We start from the raw sequence: 15,459 nt of genomic DNA on the forward strand, positions 1-15,459 counted from the left end.
CTGAAATTTTAAAACTAAAGTAACTAATGGACGCCGTCCTGTTCGTCATCAAAAATATAATTTGGCGAATAGAGTGGACGTAGACCTTCGATCACCGTGAGCTCGGTGTCGGCGAAACTGGCGCAATACTGTTCAAAACAGAGCACAGTGGAGTGCTCTTGTGTTAAAGGCAAAGACTAAGTTTGGTTTATCGCGTCAGCCAAATAAGTGAGGGAAGCTTTAGTTAATATACATCAAATAATGTAAAAGAAATCCTTGATGTTATTACCTGAGGACAATTGAGACGACGTCTAGAAAAGAGGCCGCAATTTCCTTTTAATTAGTTCTATACCTCCTTGTAATATAAGTATCTTCGCTTCATGTTTGTTAAGCAATTAGTCGAAGTGTTGTTCAGGCCTGTATCTCAAATCAACAACGTAGGCAACCGAACCACTACTATGAGTTAGAATATTTTACTTAATAGCGTAAACGTAGCGGAGCATGTACAGTCACCAGAAATAATATGTTATGCAACGGAGACCGCAAGTACACAGTGGTGCGGCGTCTACCACAGAAGAGGAAGCGGGGACCGGAGACCTCTAAACATGTTAGGCCGCCTGCCGCGCTCCGCGCCTCTCTATTCACCTAGCGAGACTCTGAGATACGCTCATGTGCGCTTCACTGATATTTATATTTAATTTTTCATACCATTTAATTTTAAGTACCCATTGTGGAACCTTGATTAGAAGCTTTTACTAAGATCTCGGATTTTTATTTAATACACATGTCCAAGTCATGCTTGTCACACAATTTATATCTGACACTAAGTACCATCTTATTAGTTGAGCTATCAGGGCGTGTCATAAGTTTCTGCTTCCTTTAAAGAATAACATATTGTCGCAGGTACGTAACTTTAGCTTTTAGTAAGTAGCCGTTTGAGGGAACTGTTGCCACTGTTAAGGACTTTTAGCCGAATGGCATTTTTGAGATGCCAAACGCCGCAGAAATGCAATCTATCCCTATCGATCTTGCGTATTGGCGCGACAGAGCCAGACTGTACTTCCATTTGGCTACGGGACCAAATCTCCATACAATAGATGTTATTTCCCGTGTCATTTACACGTCAAAATCTCGTGGTAGGTGTTCTGTTATGATTATCCGTAGCTTTCTGTCGTATAAAGTTAACGAGCACATAAACGAGGCATATTACTTTGAACATCAACATTTTATTGTTCGACAGAACGATAAACAAAATTCCGAACGACGAAACAATGACAATAATGGATTCATATACTTACCTACATACTGTAATAGATTCATTGTAGCTAGGATATTTACAGTGATTTTAATTTCTTGGATATCATTACAAGTAACACGGTGTGTACAATAAATATATTTTAAATTGATGACAAATGACAGTTCTAAATAATGTGAAAACAGGGGTGGAATGGAGACAATAAATTGCCTGGTAATTGATGTGAGTCTAATGCTCAAACAGAATGTTTGCCATAACACTTTACCCAGGCGCTACACTGCTGCTACTAATAAAATTGTTATAATTTTTTTTATGTACCTAGTGCTATGCTATGCAGTTTACCTACGAATAAGTATATCATTTGTATTTGTTATTCCACGCAGGTGAATTCCATGGTCTCAACCATGTCCCCGGGATAAACGGAACAAAATAAAACGTTTGAAAAATAGCAGGCCTCCTTTCCACCAGTTTCTTTTTTTTGCGTGTACATTGAAGCATTTATTTGCCGTCTGGTTCACCCCATCGGGTTTCAATTTCGTTTAAAAATAAAATGAAGAAAGGTCTTTGTATTTTTTACGGTTTTCATCCACAATGATTACACCCTTCCTTTGAAATGTACACAATACCTGTTAGTGCTTTGTATTTAATATTCAGTTAGGTAAATTTAATTGTGTATTTATTGCATACATCTTATATAATACAATGTTTTTTACTGTAGATTCAATTGAAATATTTGAGCCGCAAGAAAGTAAGTAGGTAGGTATTTAATATTTTCTTCGGTTACCGCGATAGTTACTCATGAAATAAAACTATGGAAACGGATTATATCACGTATAAGTAATGAATTTACAATTCATCCCAAACACTTTACAGCATTCGTGGTCAACGGGTGAGTCAATTCATTATATAATCCGTTTCCATACTTTTATTTCATAAGTAGGTATTGTTTTTGATTTTAATAAGTATTTTTGAAAGTCTTATGTGAAAAAAAATTTAGAAGTCTAAAGACGCTTCTACGTCGGCAATTGAAAGAAAGATGTCGTGACGCAATGGTTAGCTGTAAAGTCATGTAATCATGTTTACCAATAAATAAATAAATAAATGTAATACCTCTAAATGCAAAGCTGAATTCATTATGAACTTCTTTGTTTTTGGTAATCAAGAGATAGGTATCGAAATATTGTGAAACAAAAGGCTCAGAATGTCTTTGTTCGGTTTTTAAGTGCCTAACCGATTACGTGGGTCTATATTTTGAATTACTTGAGTTTTAAAATTTATGTATTATTGTAATAACAGGAGCAGAAACAAAATGCTTTTATTACTTAATTAATAATTTGAATAAGAAACATACATACACCTGTCGATATGATAAGGGAAAATTCTTGAAAATACATCCCTACAGTATTTGAATTAGGTCCTAAAAATACCGGAGGTGGCGCTAGTATCGCAATGCCCGCCACTTTATGTTGTGGAGATTCACCCAGCTGTTTTTGCATGATTTTATTTGCATATTAAAAATAATTAATTAATTAATTTTCTTCCCGTGGGTGTCGTAGAAGGCGACTGTGGGATATGACCTCAGACGAAGGATACTATAGACTTGACACAAGGGTACACCCGTAAGGGACAGATATAGAATAATGGAGCGAATTTAAGAATCACTTTAAAAATGGCTGACAGTTTACCATACACAACCTACGTAATTTGGGCGGATAATAAGCTTGACAAGTCACGTCCTTATTGTTTGCCACAAACTCGTTTGTGACAGCGGCGGAAAAGTGAAACTATGACAAAGACAAAAAATAACATTTTGCTCTCTGTCACTCTTATTATAATTTGTATGTGACCATCTCGTTCGGTAGTGGTATTATTATTTGGCTGTCTAGTCTATAGTATCCTTTGTTTAAGGATATGACTTAAATTGTGGCGTAGGCGAGAGGCTGGCAACCTGTCACTGTAATATTACAGTTTCGTTTTCTTTCAACCCCTTATTTGCCAAGAGTGGCACTAAAAATTGAGTAGTTTCATGGGCTCTGTATACCGCTTCATGGGATACAGGCGTGATTGTATGTTGTATGTATGCATGTATTAAAAACACTTACAATAGGTACTTATACACAAGTTGGCTAACATCGTAACAGCTCGCATCGAGCAACAACACCGCTGCCGACAAAGTTTACGTGAAATATTCATAAATGTTCGATTCCTGCTTGTATTCCATACTCGGAACAAGTTGCTAATCTAATGTTGCAAATGTTTGCAAGTCGATTTTACTTCGTGGCTAACGTACAAGATATTATAAGATGAGCAGGGTGGTGTTGTCTTATTTTACCGGCAAATATTTTTCCAGTTTTTTTATTTTTTTTTATTTAGGAAACAAACAGTCACATAGAAAAATGTTTAAGAGGGGGTAGAGGAGGGAAAATTTTCAGATTCTGTCAAATTTCCCCATTACACACACAAACACTCTTCACTCACACTACTGTGACAGGTCAGTGACCCTTAATATTTTTTTAAAGGTGTTATATTGAGTTTGTAGTTAACTACTGACCTCCTTTGAGGAATTAAAAAGACAGACAAGATAATACGTGTCATCTTGCTTTCCTTGTCTGACGCAGGTACTATCACATATGATTTAAAATGACGTACTGTTAATACCAGCGTAATGAAAATTTATTCCAACGAGTAAAATAAAACATGAAACTTTTTTCAATTTAAGCGAACTAGAATGAAATAATTTATGCACGTTCGGTTGTGTTTGTTATTTTCTTTAATAATGTGTTATATTTTTGTCGGATCATGCATGACTTGTGAATTAAAAAAATTAACTTGAAATGAGATTAGATCTCCCTCTGATAGTAATGATTTACCCTATTTATTTTGAGCACAGTTTTACACTGGTATGGTTTTTCGTGTACGTACTTCATTTTCTGTCAAAATATTTGTCAAAATTAAACGTCAACGCGGAGCGATCAGCGATACGTCTGCTTCCAATGAGCCGCTCGCGGCATCTGATCCAAAGGAGATTTCTGACAGGAATGGCGAATGTATGAAAATTTAACGAAAGTATACATTTACGATAGAATTACTTCGTTGTTTTTAAGAGGAAAAATATATATAACCTCAAAAGCTGTAGTCCATTTATCTGGCTTTTAGAATTACTTAAATTTGTGAATAAACCATTGAATTTTTTTAACAAAGTTTACTAAACGCTGACATACGTTTTTTTCATTTTAGGTAAACTTTCCGTAGGTTTATTTAATTTACTCTTATGAACTGGAGATTCTGAATAGTCATCAAAAATTGTAGATACACTCTTTAAGATACTAATTACATTTATTTTATTGAGAAATGTGAACAGCATTTGTTAAACGCCGACTGCCTTTTTCACGAATTTCGTACGTCCCCCTCTTAAGTTCTTAGATTACAGAAAGACCTATACTTCCATTTAGTATGAAGTACACATAAAAATATAGGTACCTACACCAAAAAAAAGTTTTGTTATAACCACTCCTACTTACAGAAAAAATATTGGAATAATCAAATCTTAGTTATGTTTCTTTGAATATTCATTGCATACCCACGATTAATAACAATAAGTGCATATCTTTAAATATACATCCAAAGTCTGGAACTCTCAAGTAGCCATTTATCAGACAAATCCTCAACTCAAGCTTCCTAGCTTTTCTAGTCCAAAATGTATGTAATATGAAAAAATAGGTACTTACAGTCTGACCTCGTTATATTTTCTCTATAAAGAGGTAATAATCCTTACCCCGCCCCAGCAGAGCGCGCGCGCCAGGTCACTGTGCAGCACGCCCACGGCCGGCCGGGTCCTGCTGCGGCCGAGCACGCCAGCAGCCAGCCCGCGGTGCCGGCGAGGATCCTACAGACTAGTGCTCACCCCGCCCCAGCCGAGCGCGCGCACTGTGCAGCACGCCCATGGCCGGCCGGGTCCTGCTGCGGCCGAGCACGCCAGCAGCCAGCCCGCGGTGCCGGCGAGGATCCTACAGACTAGTGCTCACCCCGCCCTAGCCGAGCGCGCGCGCCAGGTCACTGTGCAGCACGCCCACGGCCGGCCGGGTCCCGATGTGGTCGAGCACGCCAGCAGCCAGCAGCCAGCCCGCGGTGCCCGCGAGGATCCTACAGACTAGTGCTCACCCCGCCCCAGCCGAGCGCGCGCGCCAGGTCACTGTGCAGCACGCCCATGGCCGGCCGGGTCCTGCTGCGGCCGAGCACGCCAGCAGCCAGCCCGCGGTGCCGGCGAGGATCCTACAGACTAGTGCTCACCCCGCCCCAGCCGAGCGCGCGCGCCAGGTCACTGTGCAGCACGCCCACGGCCGGCCGGGTCCCGATGTGGTCGAGCACGCCAGCAGCCAGCAGCCAGCCCGCGGTGCCGGCGAGGATCCTACAGACTAGTGCTCACCCCGCCCCAGCAGAGCGCGCGCGCCAGGTCACTGTGCAGCACGCCCACGGCCGGCCGGGTCCCGATGTGGTCGAGCACGCCAGCAGCCAGCAGCCAGCCCGCGGTGCTCGCGAGGATCCTACAGACTAGTGCTCACCCCGCCCCAGCCGAGCGCGCGCGCCAGATCGTTGCCGGTGCCGAGCGGCAGCACGCCCACGGCCGGCCGGGTCCCGATGCGGTCGAGCACGCTCAGCACCCAGCCCACGGTGCCGTCGCCGCCGCACGCCAGCACGCGCAGGTTTGGCACCTTGCGGAACATCTCCAACCTAATATTGAAAACGCAATTATGTAATTTTTTGTAGTTTGTACTTACACACACACACACACAGCTGAAAAAAAAGTAGAAATTAAAAACGTGCATATACTTATCCCTTTCAAGTCAGTGTATGTACTTTAATTTCAATGATTTTTTTCAGTTTTACAGGCTTGCATATTTCGTTCAGTGATTAATTTCTTTAGTTTGAATGCATCACCTACTTACTATCTTTTTTTTATAAATGGGCTTACTCTTGGCCACAGACTAGCCAAAGGCAAAGACGCGGCCTACGATGGAGTGAGCTCGCCCAGAAGATGCCTGTTCACTCTGTCCTCAGAAATAAACTTTTATTCATTTTAAGTACGTATGTACTAAGTAAATAGCCCTTAAGTATTTCATGCCAATCAAAGGCCACATTCGTACCGCTCGCCTCGTTGCGTAAAACCTCCACAGGCGGTCTAACAATGTCTGACAAATTAGACGGTACACTGGAGCCCATAATAATTCACTTACAAGCTTTGAATCCGCACAAAGCGCACCGATCATCGTGCTCGGGAAGTCAAGTAATAGCCATTGAAATGTTTATTGAGTTAATAATTCAAGATTTTAACAAAGCTTGTAAATGGATATTGCTCGATTGCACCAAAACAAATCTGAGACTCTATCGTGTTTTTTTTGTGTTTTATAACACGCTATAGATGTAGTGCGAAAAGCTTTTTCCCCTCACTAGCTCGTGAAACTCGTGTTTTGTATTTTAATACCAGCGGGTAAAAACGCATTTTATCCACTAGTGGATAAAGTAATTTGACCTTGTATATAGTCATTTTTTCTGTTTTAAAATTGATAAAAGTCAGTGAATGTAGTGATGACGATGATTTACCACCTGTGGAACTACTGGAAGCAGTGATAAACGCGTTTTTTGCGTTGTACTTTCTTCGTTATAGTGAGGGGAAAAGTTTTGTGTTACACACGGGTGCAAATGTATTTTACTTCTCGTTTAATTTTTCCGGACACGTTCGTATTTGTCATGCTAGTTCAGACAGTGTCAGTACGTCTTGTACTGAGACTGGCTGAAATCGTATGACACGTTCGTACGTTTCCGTAAGCATACGAAGGAAAAGCTTTTCGCGTTACAACAGCTGTAACTACTTGATAGTGTAATTGTCACGAAAATGTACTTACCGTAAAACATGAATACCCGTACTTTATACCCCATACTTTAGTTCAAAACTCCTAACTATAGTTCAAAATGAACTAAATATTTCGTTCAGGTGTGCCTTTTACTATATTTTTGTAGTTGAAAGGCTGATTAATTAAGGCTAATTTACATAATATATTAATGTATGGAAATAATAGTACTTGCTAGGTCTAAACCTAAACCAAAAAGACTAACTATTTAACTATCGATAATGAATGTAATGATACTTAAATTATTTTTGAACTTGTGGGCTATAGTTGTAGTATTTACTGGACTATAGTTGGTGAATTTTACGGTATGTGTTTTTGGTTCTAAGTAGTAACCGTCTAGGGGCACTAATTACTTTTTCCATACATTTAATGTCATTTTCCGTGCCATTTACGCAATCGAGTAACACACTAAAACCTTATGCAGCCCGGCTGATAGCTAAAAAGTCTTTCATACATATGACAAAGTTTTGCAAAACTATTTTTGAGGCAAATTCTTAAGAGCTGTGAAGTGAACGCCATCTCGCCAAAAGCTCTCTGCTGTTCCGCCTAAGTAGCAATAAAATTCCGTTATTAAAGTAGGTTAGCACGGAAGATAAAATATGAAGGCAGATTTTCCACATGTTTATAGAAATAAAATAAAATTCTAAATTCTAAATTCCGGGTCTAGGATTAACGAGGTTAAAATGTCTATGTGTCGCATCTTTAAAACAATAACGGACCAATATCACCTGGGTCGGTTTCGTTTTAAAGGTGCGACGTAATTAAGGGTTTTCCAAACGAATCGACGCGGAATCGGCTCTAGCCGGCCAGAAATCGCTCGTTAGTATGAAGACGCTTACGCGTCGTCGTCGCTGCACGCATGCGCACGCATGTTCACACTAGCGAGCGATTTCTGGTCGACGTCGATATGTTTGGGGAGACCGTTACTCTACACATCACATGGCGACCCTACCAGTGCAGCCTCGCGGTGTATATGTAATTAAGTCACTAATACTTTTAAAGCATATATTGCACTCACCCTGGTCCCGGCCCTCCCTGCGTAAGATCAAACACCTGTCGAGGGTTCAACAGCCACTGAAACTTCTGCAGCAACTTGGCCCCCTGGTTCCCCCCACTCTTCGGGTTTATGAACACCAGCACCGGCTTCACATCCCCGGTAGGTATCGGCTTGATCACAAACGTTCTTTGCTCGTTTTTCGAACCCTTCCCGTTCTTTTTAGAGGCGTTTTTCTTCTTTGGAGATTTTCTTAGCGACGATTTGAAGCTGCCTCTTCTAGGGAGTTTTACAATCCATGATGGCGGGACGATGATATTGCTTTGGACACCTGATAACATTCAATTTGATTTAACCAATTCATTTCGTTATCAATATTCAGAGTGCGCACAAAGAAGTATTAAGACGCAACAGGAGAGGTCATTCCTTTTTACAAACGCCCGTATCTGTTATCTTTCTGATTTTTGAAGCTAAAAATTAACTTCTTTCTTGGAAGGTTTTTTTTTATATTTAATTGTTAGGGGCACTAGAGTTTTCAAAAATGTTAAAAAATCAGAGTAAGTATATTATTAAAAACTGATGTCAACTACTCAACCAATACCCGAAATTTACCGACACAAATATTTCATATTCAAAATTTGTCAGGATTGGTCAAGTTTTGGAGAAGGAAAAGTCAGAACGCATCCTAGTCCTATTTATTTACAATATATTTCACCAAAATAATTACTTGTCCATTTATGGGTTTTCCAAAACAATTATCAGTTCAATAGGTACCTTTATTTAACCAAAATTCCCCGATTGAAAGTGGGTATTTTGATTTTAGAATTGTAGCTCCTGTTGCGCCTTTTTATAATAAGAAAATTGACTTCACTTGTATACGTATTTCTACATAAGTCAGTACTTCCATTTGCGCAGTAAATAACAATACTTTGTCGTATTGATTGAGGGCGGCACGTGTTCCTATAATTAATTCAAGGGGGCACAAGTTCTTCAGTCAGATCATTATTTAATGCTCTCTTTATATCGGATATCATTTCCTTCAAACTTATTACTTATAAGCTTTCCTAAAGCTTACTAGATACTTAAATTAATGAGTTTTTGTGTATATGGAGTGAACACTCTCTGCTTACTTTTATCTCCCTTTTCAATGATCGTACCCGGTATTGCCGAATTAAGAAATGATGCAATCCCTCCAAAACTTAAGAGGCCTTATTCCCTAAATACCGCTCATGAATTTAGTACTTTTTAGTGTGATGTAACGTAAATGATAATATTTTCTCTCTGTTACTAGCTTTGACAGGGCTAATGTGATCTAGTAACATACAATTTAGATGTACCTTAGTGACTTTTTATGGAGAAATCTCAACTCAACGATCACTCGAAATTGACCAAATTTTGGAAAAAAAAAATTGTTTTGCACGTATATATATAAGGTCCTAATTTATTAGATGCAGATATTTTTACAGCTGATAGTACTCGGTCTCTGGAGTATATTGAACCGTGAAACATTATAGCTTTTACGACGTTTTTTTGGAGAAAACGGAAAAACAAATTTGCTACGTAAAAACACCCTGTTTATGTGATTATTAAATGAAAACTCATTGAACAGATTCTAGTACCTATTTTACGTACCACTTAACTGCTACTGGCCACTTCAATGACATGTGCAGTTTTCCCGCCGAACCTTTACGACATTTACAACAAACAATTGTTGACATGACAGACAGTGTTATTGTGACATGTGATAATGCACATGATGATTGTTTTTAGACGAAATTATAATTAATTTTTTTGTTAGGAAAATGAAATAAAAAAAGTTACATGAAAAGATTTCTTAATTTATATTTAAAGTTAATTATTTTAATGTAAAGTATCATGTGTTAAAATATCTGCAACTAATAAATTAGGACCTTATATATTACTCCTTTACTTGCTCAAATTAAGATCAAAGTATTATTTATATAGTCAACATACATACATACAACATACAATCACGCCTATATCCCATAAAGAGGTAGGCAGAGCACATGAAACTATTAATGCTTCAGTGCCTCTCTTGGCAAATAAGGGGTTGAAAGAAAACGAAACTGTGACATTGCAGTGACATGTTGCCAGCCTCTCGCCTATATAGTCAACAGTTAGTTAAAATTACCTATACTTTCTTCATAGTTTGAGATGAAGTATTTTTCCAAGGCCTCTTAAGCACTTACCAAGTGAGCATTGTTCCCCTATTCGTTGCAGATTGAAGCAGCTTTCCTTGTTGTGGTAGGCGTCCTTGCACCAGGAGCAGCTCAGGGCCACGATCTCTTTGGAGCTGAACGACAGCTTCGCCTGCAGTGCCTGCAGACAAACACAGTATGTATATCACTACGAGACGTGTTTACTGTTTAACTCTCTTAAGCATTGTATCGTCTTCAAGTGAAAAGTCCCATTTTGTCACTTTCATTATAAAGTATTCCAGTGATTTTATTCAGGGCACTTTGACAGGCTGTTCGTATAAAGATATTTTTTATCTTATAAGTCTTAGTGCCGTTTCACATTATCCGATCCGATATCGGATGTCGGAAGGATTTCAAAGGAAAATATTAAAGATGGCGTCCTTAATATATAGGATATCGGTCCTACATCCGATATCGGATCGGATAATGTGAAAACGCACTTATACTTATGGTAAGAACACAGTAGGACCTTTGACTAGACTTGTTCATCAAAATAATAAAAAAGCTTCTACCGTTACAGTTAAGTAAAATATGGGTACACAGAATTTGCTCAAAAGACTCAGAGTTCGTTAAGAGCTTTGAGGCATAATAATTTTTAGTAAGGCAGTAAGATCTAGAAGTAGGGCAGGTAGAGAAAGATGTCATTTAATGATTGTGCGCCTCACGTGCGCCTCGCCCGCGTTAATGCAACTACGGGCAAGCACGAGCGAAGTGTCAGGGCCTCTAGCGTAATGTTGTTTTAGAATATGTCACTCGATAATGCACACGTCACGGACAATGTATTAAATTTTATAGGTTCCAGTTTTATAAAATAAAACTAGTAAAAAGAATACAAATGTAAAATGTATAGGTCAACATTTAAACAACTGAGCCACTCTGCTGCGTCTGGTGTGAGTTGCAGTAGTCCTCTCTGGCCCCGGTGTATGAGTGCCTCTGCACTATTTGTTATTTGCCTATGTTTGTGGTATACAATAAAAAAAAATCGTTTGGGGGCGCTATTCATACAATTTATGCCTACATTCATACAATTTATGCCATTTTCCGTGACGTCCAAGCTTTTCTAAAACGTCAAAAAATTCATATATTTATAAGATCTGATGTCTTACCAATGTAAGTTAGAGTACCTAGCCTGATAGTATATACGCACAATATCGGAGTCAGGGTTTATCTCATTAGCGGAGTCTACAGAGTGCTGCGCCTGCGTGCATCCCCGGCAGCAGCGGCGCCGCAGCGACTGCCGACAAAACAGCCATGCAACACACATGCGGTCAACACAACTAAACAAATGTCTAACTAAAAAAATCAAGCAGTGGCGGATTAAAGGCCCATTTAGACGGTACGAGAATTCGTGAGTTTTATTACATTGCGATATTTGATGGCTGTGCAAAATTGTATGCAACCTCAACAGCCCGCTTTGTAACTAAAATCGCATGCGAGTTTGCATGCCGTTTAAATCAGGCCTGGCTGGTTTTAGTGTCACGCGGACCGTTCCGCACGACCAATTTGTATTGAAGTTGATGTTGTCGTCTGCGCTGAACCCTTCGCTTTCCTCTAAAACGCTCCCTGAACTTAATACATACATATTAGACCGATGCTGATCGCGGTCGATCCGCGTGACACTGAACCAGCCTAAGAACAAAACAAAAAAAAGGAATGGAAGCAAATTTCGATGTGGGAATAAAAAGAACACCTTGTGATTTGGCAGTGATTTTGGTAGCACTGAGCAAGTGTTATTAAATACTAAAAGACACAAACCTATTAGTAATTTTTGAAGTAAAAAAAAGTATAGATCATACGGTGAAGTGAGTGTCATAAGGAGAAGTGTGATAGCCTCTACGTTTAGCCTGTTTTAACAATGATCACTGTTTATTGAGAGTTCATAGTTTAGTGAGTAGTAAGTAGCTAAAGTATGAACTCGCAACACCTGTGTCAAAAATTATCCCCATATGGCACACTTATCTGTATTGACATTACTCAGAAAATCCAAGGCTTGGATTTATTGCTTCAACATGCATAATGCATAGAGATCCAGAATTTTAAGGGCCTCTCGATAGAACTTGCTACAAGCTTGCGGTTTAATCCGGCACTGCATACAACATAAACAAATATACAACAAATGCAAGCGTTTACAGCTATCATTACTCATATGAAAAGCGCGTGAATAGAAGCAATGTAACCTAGAAACCCCATTTTTTACGCTGAAAATCGTGCTCGCGACGGGCGATATGCTAACACGTCATTAAAAATGAAGTTTTAATTTCGCGTTGAGTCGTGGCGTGGCGCGCGGCTCATGCAAATGACTGCGACCGACGTGACGGCGGCTAGCACCCACAGTCGTCAACATACATACATAATAAACTGAAATAGATATCGCGCCACAAAGAAAAAGTGACCAAATCTTGCGGCCGAGTTGGGAAACGAACCTGGGCCTTTAGCCTACGCGACAAAAACACATAAACTCGTGCCTGTATTCTCAAAAGAATTTTGATGAATGAAACCTTTAAGTTTAACGAAACCACCCGTGCGATATCAGACTTAGTGGAAATGTCTAAAAGTATTCAAATCCTCTACTATTTGTTTTTGAAATTTTTTTAGAATACATAACTCGATACTTGAAGCATGGGAACAAAAACTAGATGCTATAGGCGTGTTCTGTGATCTGTCGAAGGCTTTCGACTGCGTTGATCATGACACTCTTATTCGCAAGTTGCACCACTATGGCGTCAATTATAAGGCCCTTGATCTGATCTGGTCTTATCTTACAAACAGAATTCAGAGGGTGAACATAAACAGAGCTAAATCATCGGGGTCTATTACTTCAATGGGCGTTCCCCAAGGATCTATTCTTGGTCCTTTCTTATTTCTCGTTTACATTAATGATTTGCCTTATATAGTTAATGAAAAACATAAGTTAGTTCTCTTTGCTGATGAAACATCAATTGTATTTAAAGTAAAAAGGAATGAATGTGATTCTAATGAAATAAATAATGTATTGTCCTCTTTAGTTCAGTGGTTTACTACTAATAATTTACTTCTCAATGCTAAAAAAACTAAATGTGTTAGATTCTCGTTGTCTAATGTCCAGCATACGAATGACGTACAAGTTGTTTTAAAGAACGAGACATTAGACTTTGAAAACAAAGCCGTTTTTCTAGGCATAACTCTAAAGAAACCCACTGTAGTTTTAGATCTAAATCTAAAACTACAGTGGGGTTCGCACATCTCTACATTGGCAAGTCGACTGAGTTCAGCAGCATACGCAGTTTAAAAAATCCGTCAACTTGCAAATGTACAGACGGCACGGCTGGTGTATTTTGCATATTTCCATAGCGTCATGTCTTACGGCATTTTATTGTGGGGAAAAGCCGCTGATATTAATTCTATTTTTATTTTACAGAAACGTGCCATTCGCAATATTTATAATTTGGGGTCACGTGTGTCCCTCAGAGATAAATTTAAGGAGATCAACATCCTCACTGTTGCTTCCCAATATATTTACGATAATATTATTTATGTAAAAAAAAATATTGACATGTATAAATTGAATAGTGATGTACACCATTTTAACACCAGAAATAAAAATAAATTGGCGATCCCGCGATTCCGTTTACAAAAAGTGAATAATTCATTTATGGGGAACAGCGTGCGATTTTATAATAAGTTAGCACCTAATGTATCTGAATTGTCAATAAATAAATTCAAATCATTCGTAAAACGACAGCTCCTGCAAAAGGCTTACTATACTGTCAAGGAATTCGTAGAAGATAAGGATGCATTTATGTTAAATTAGAATAAGATGTACATATAAATATAATTTTAAGTTGACATGTAAAAGTGCTAGCATAAGCCTATTTACAGAATAAACATTTTTTTTTGATTTGATTTGATTTGACTCGATAACGCAAAAGACACAGAAAATTATATTCAGTGTATGGAGAAGGTGAACAGCATCAGTAAACTGCTACTTAAGTAAGTATTAGAATCAAAACTAACATAAATTTTCGTGACATTCTGTTTAGTGACGTATTTCAAAACGTTAAAAAGTCATGGTAAGGACCCTGCGTGCGTCGCCGAATGCACAAGCTATCTATCTCTATCGCTCTTGCGTATTGGCGCGACAGAGCCAGACTACATTTCTGCGTACACACACGCACACACACACGCACACATGACACACACACACACACACACACACACACACACACACACACACACACACACACAAACTAGTTTAGGTTAATTAGTTTAGGTTTAGTGAAGTACTTAGGGTCCGACTGAAAACCAGCGTTGCAGTAAAAAATTACTGCAACATTATGCTGAGTCGCGCCCCTTTTTAATATCCATGTTTGACCTAATTATTTTAATTTTAACATTGTAACATTGTGAAATTTGTGATATTAAATAAAGCCATTCTATGTCTATGTCTATGTTTCGGTGGCGTTTCGCGTCGCAGAAATGCCATTCGGCTACGGGACCTGTTTTGCCTTGTACAAGATTTAGTCATTTGTACGTAATTGTATTAGCATTGTAGATAGTCTGAGTACTCATTGACTAATTATGAAGCTACATATGTGTAATGACGTCAAAGGCTTACACGCCTCGCCGCGTATCGGGTCATATCTCCAATATTCATGAGTACACTGCAGTCACGCGGAGATGTTGTAGTATATCCCTAATTAACACTTTAACAGTAACTTAACGTTACTGTCTGCAACATACATGTGACGCACGTATGTGAATAAAATAGCATGTAAGCAATAATTTACTATATAAAGTATGTTTAGTTTTACTTGCTCTCTCTTCTGTATTGATTATTGACAATACAACATACATCATCCATAATGACCGGTTTTACTTAACCTCCATTCAACCCTCCAACTTCATCATATCTCATGGCGACCCATACCAGTAGAACCAAGGAAACGGATTTCACCACGGAGCGCAATAATGAAGACAGAAAACCAATTCAAGATTGAAGATTCAAGATTACCCTAACGAAGATATCACCATTATGAAGATCGGCACTGAAGATACAAGATTACTTTTATGAAGATCAGCATTGAAGAAATCATTTTTAAGAAGAAAGAAGCCTCTCAGCAAACT

General features: G+C 38.8%; 1 protein-coding gene across 1 annotated transcript in view; it reads right to left on the reverse strand.

Moving 5' to 3' along the window:
- The window catches only part of LOC125228633 (eye-specific diacylglycerol kinase-like), a 198,533-nt gene that overhangs the window by 34,086 nt on the left and 148,988 nt on the right, over nucleotides 1-15,459 (reverse strand). The window contains exons 4-7 of the mRNA XM_048133289.1: nucleotides 11,504-11,590; nucleotides 10,348-10,477; nucleotides 8,162-8,468; nucleotides 5,797-5,965 (exon numbers count right to left, since the gene is read on the reverse strand). Of these exons, the coding sequence (XP_047989246.1) occupies nucleotides 5,797-5,965; nucleotides 8,162-8,468; nucleotides 10,348-10,477; nucleotides 11,504-11,590 (693 nt within the window). The remainder of the gene's footprint in view (nucleotides 1-5,796; nucleotides 5,966-8,161; nucleotides 8,469-10,347; nucleotides 10,478-11,503; nucleotides 11,591-15,459) is intronic.

The sequence above is a fragment of the Leguminivora glycinivorella genome, chromosome 8, assembly GCF_023078275.1.
Source record: "Leguminivora glycinivorella isolate SPB_JAAS2020 chromosome 8, LegGlyc_1.1, whole genome shotgun sequence".
Classification (NCBI taxonomy): domain Eukaryota; kingdom Metazoa; phylum Arthropoda; class Insecta; order Lepidoptera; family Tortricidae; genus Leguminivora; species Leguminivora glycinivorella.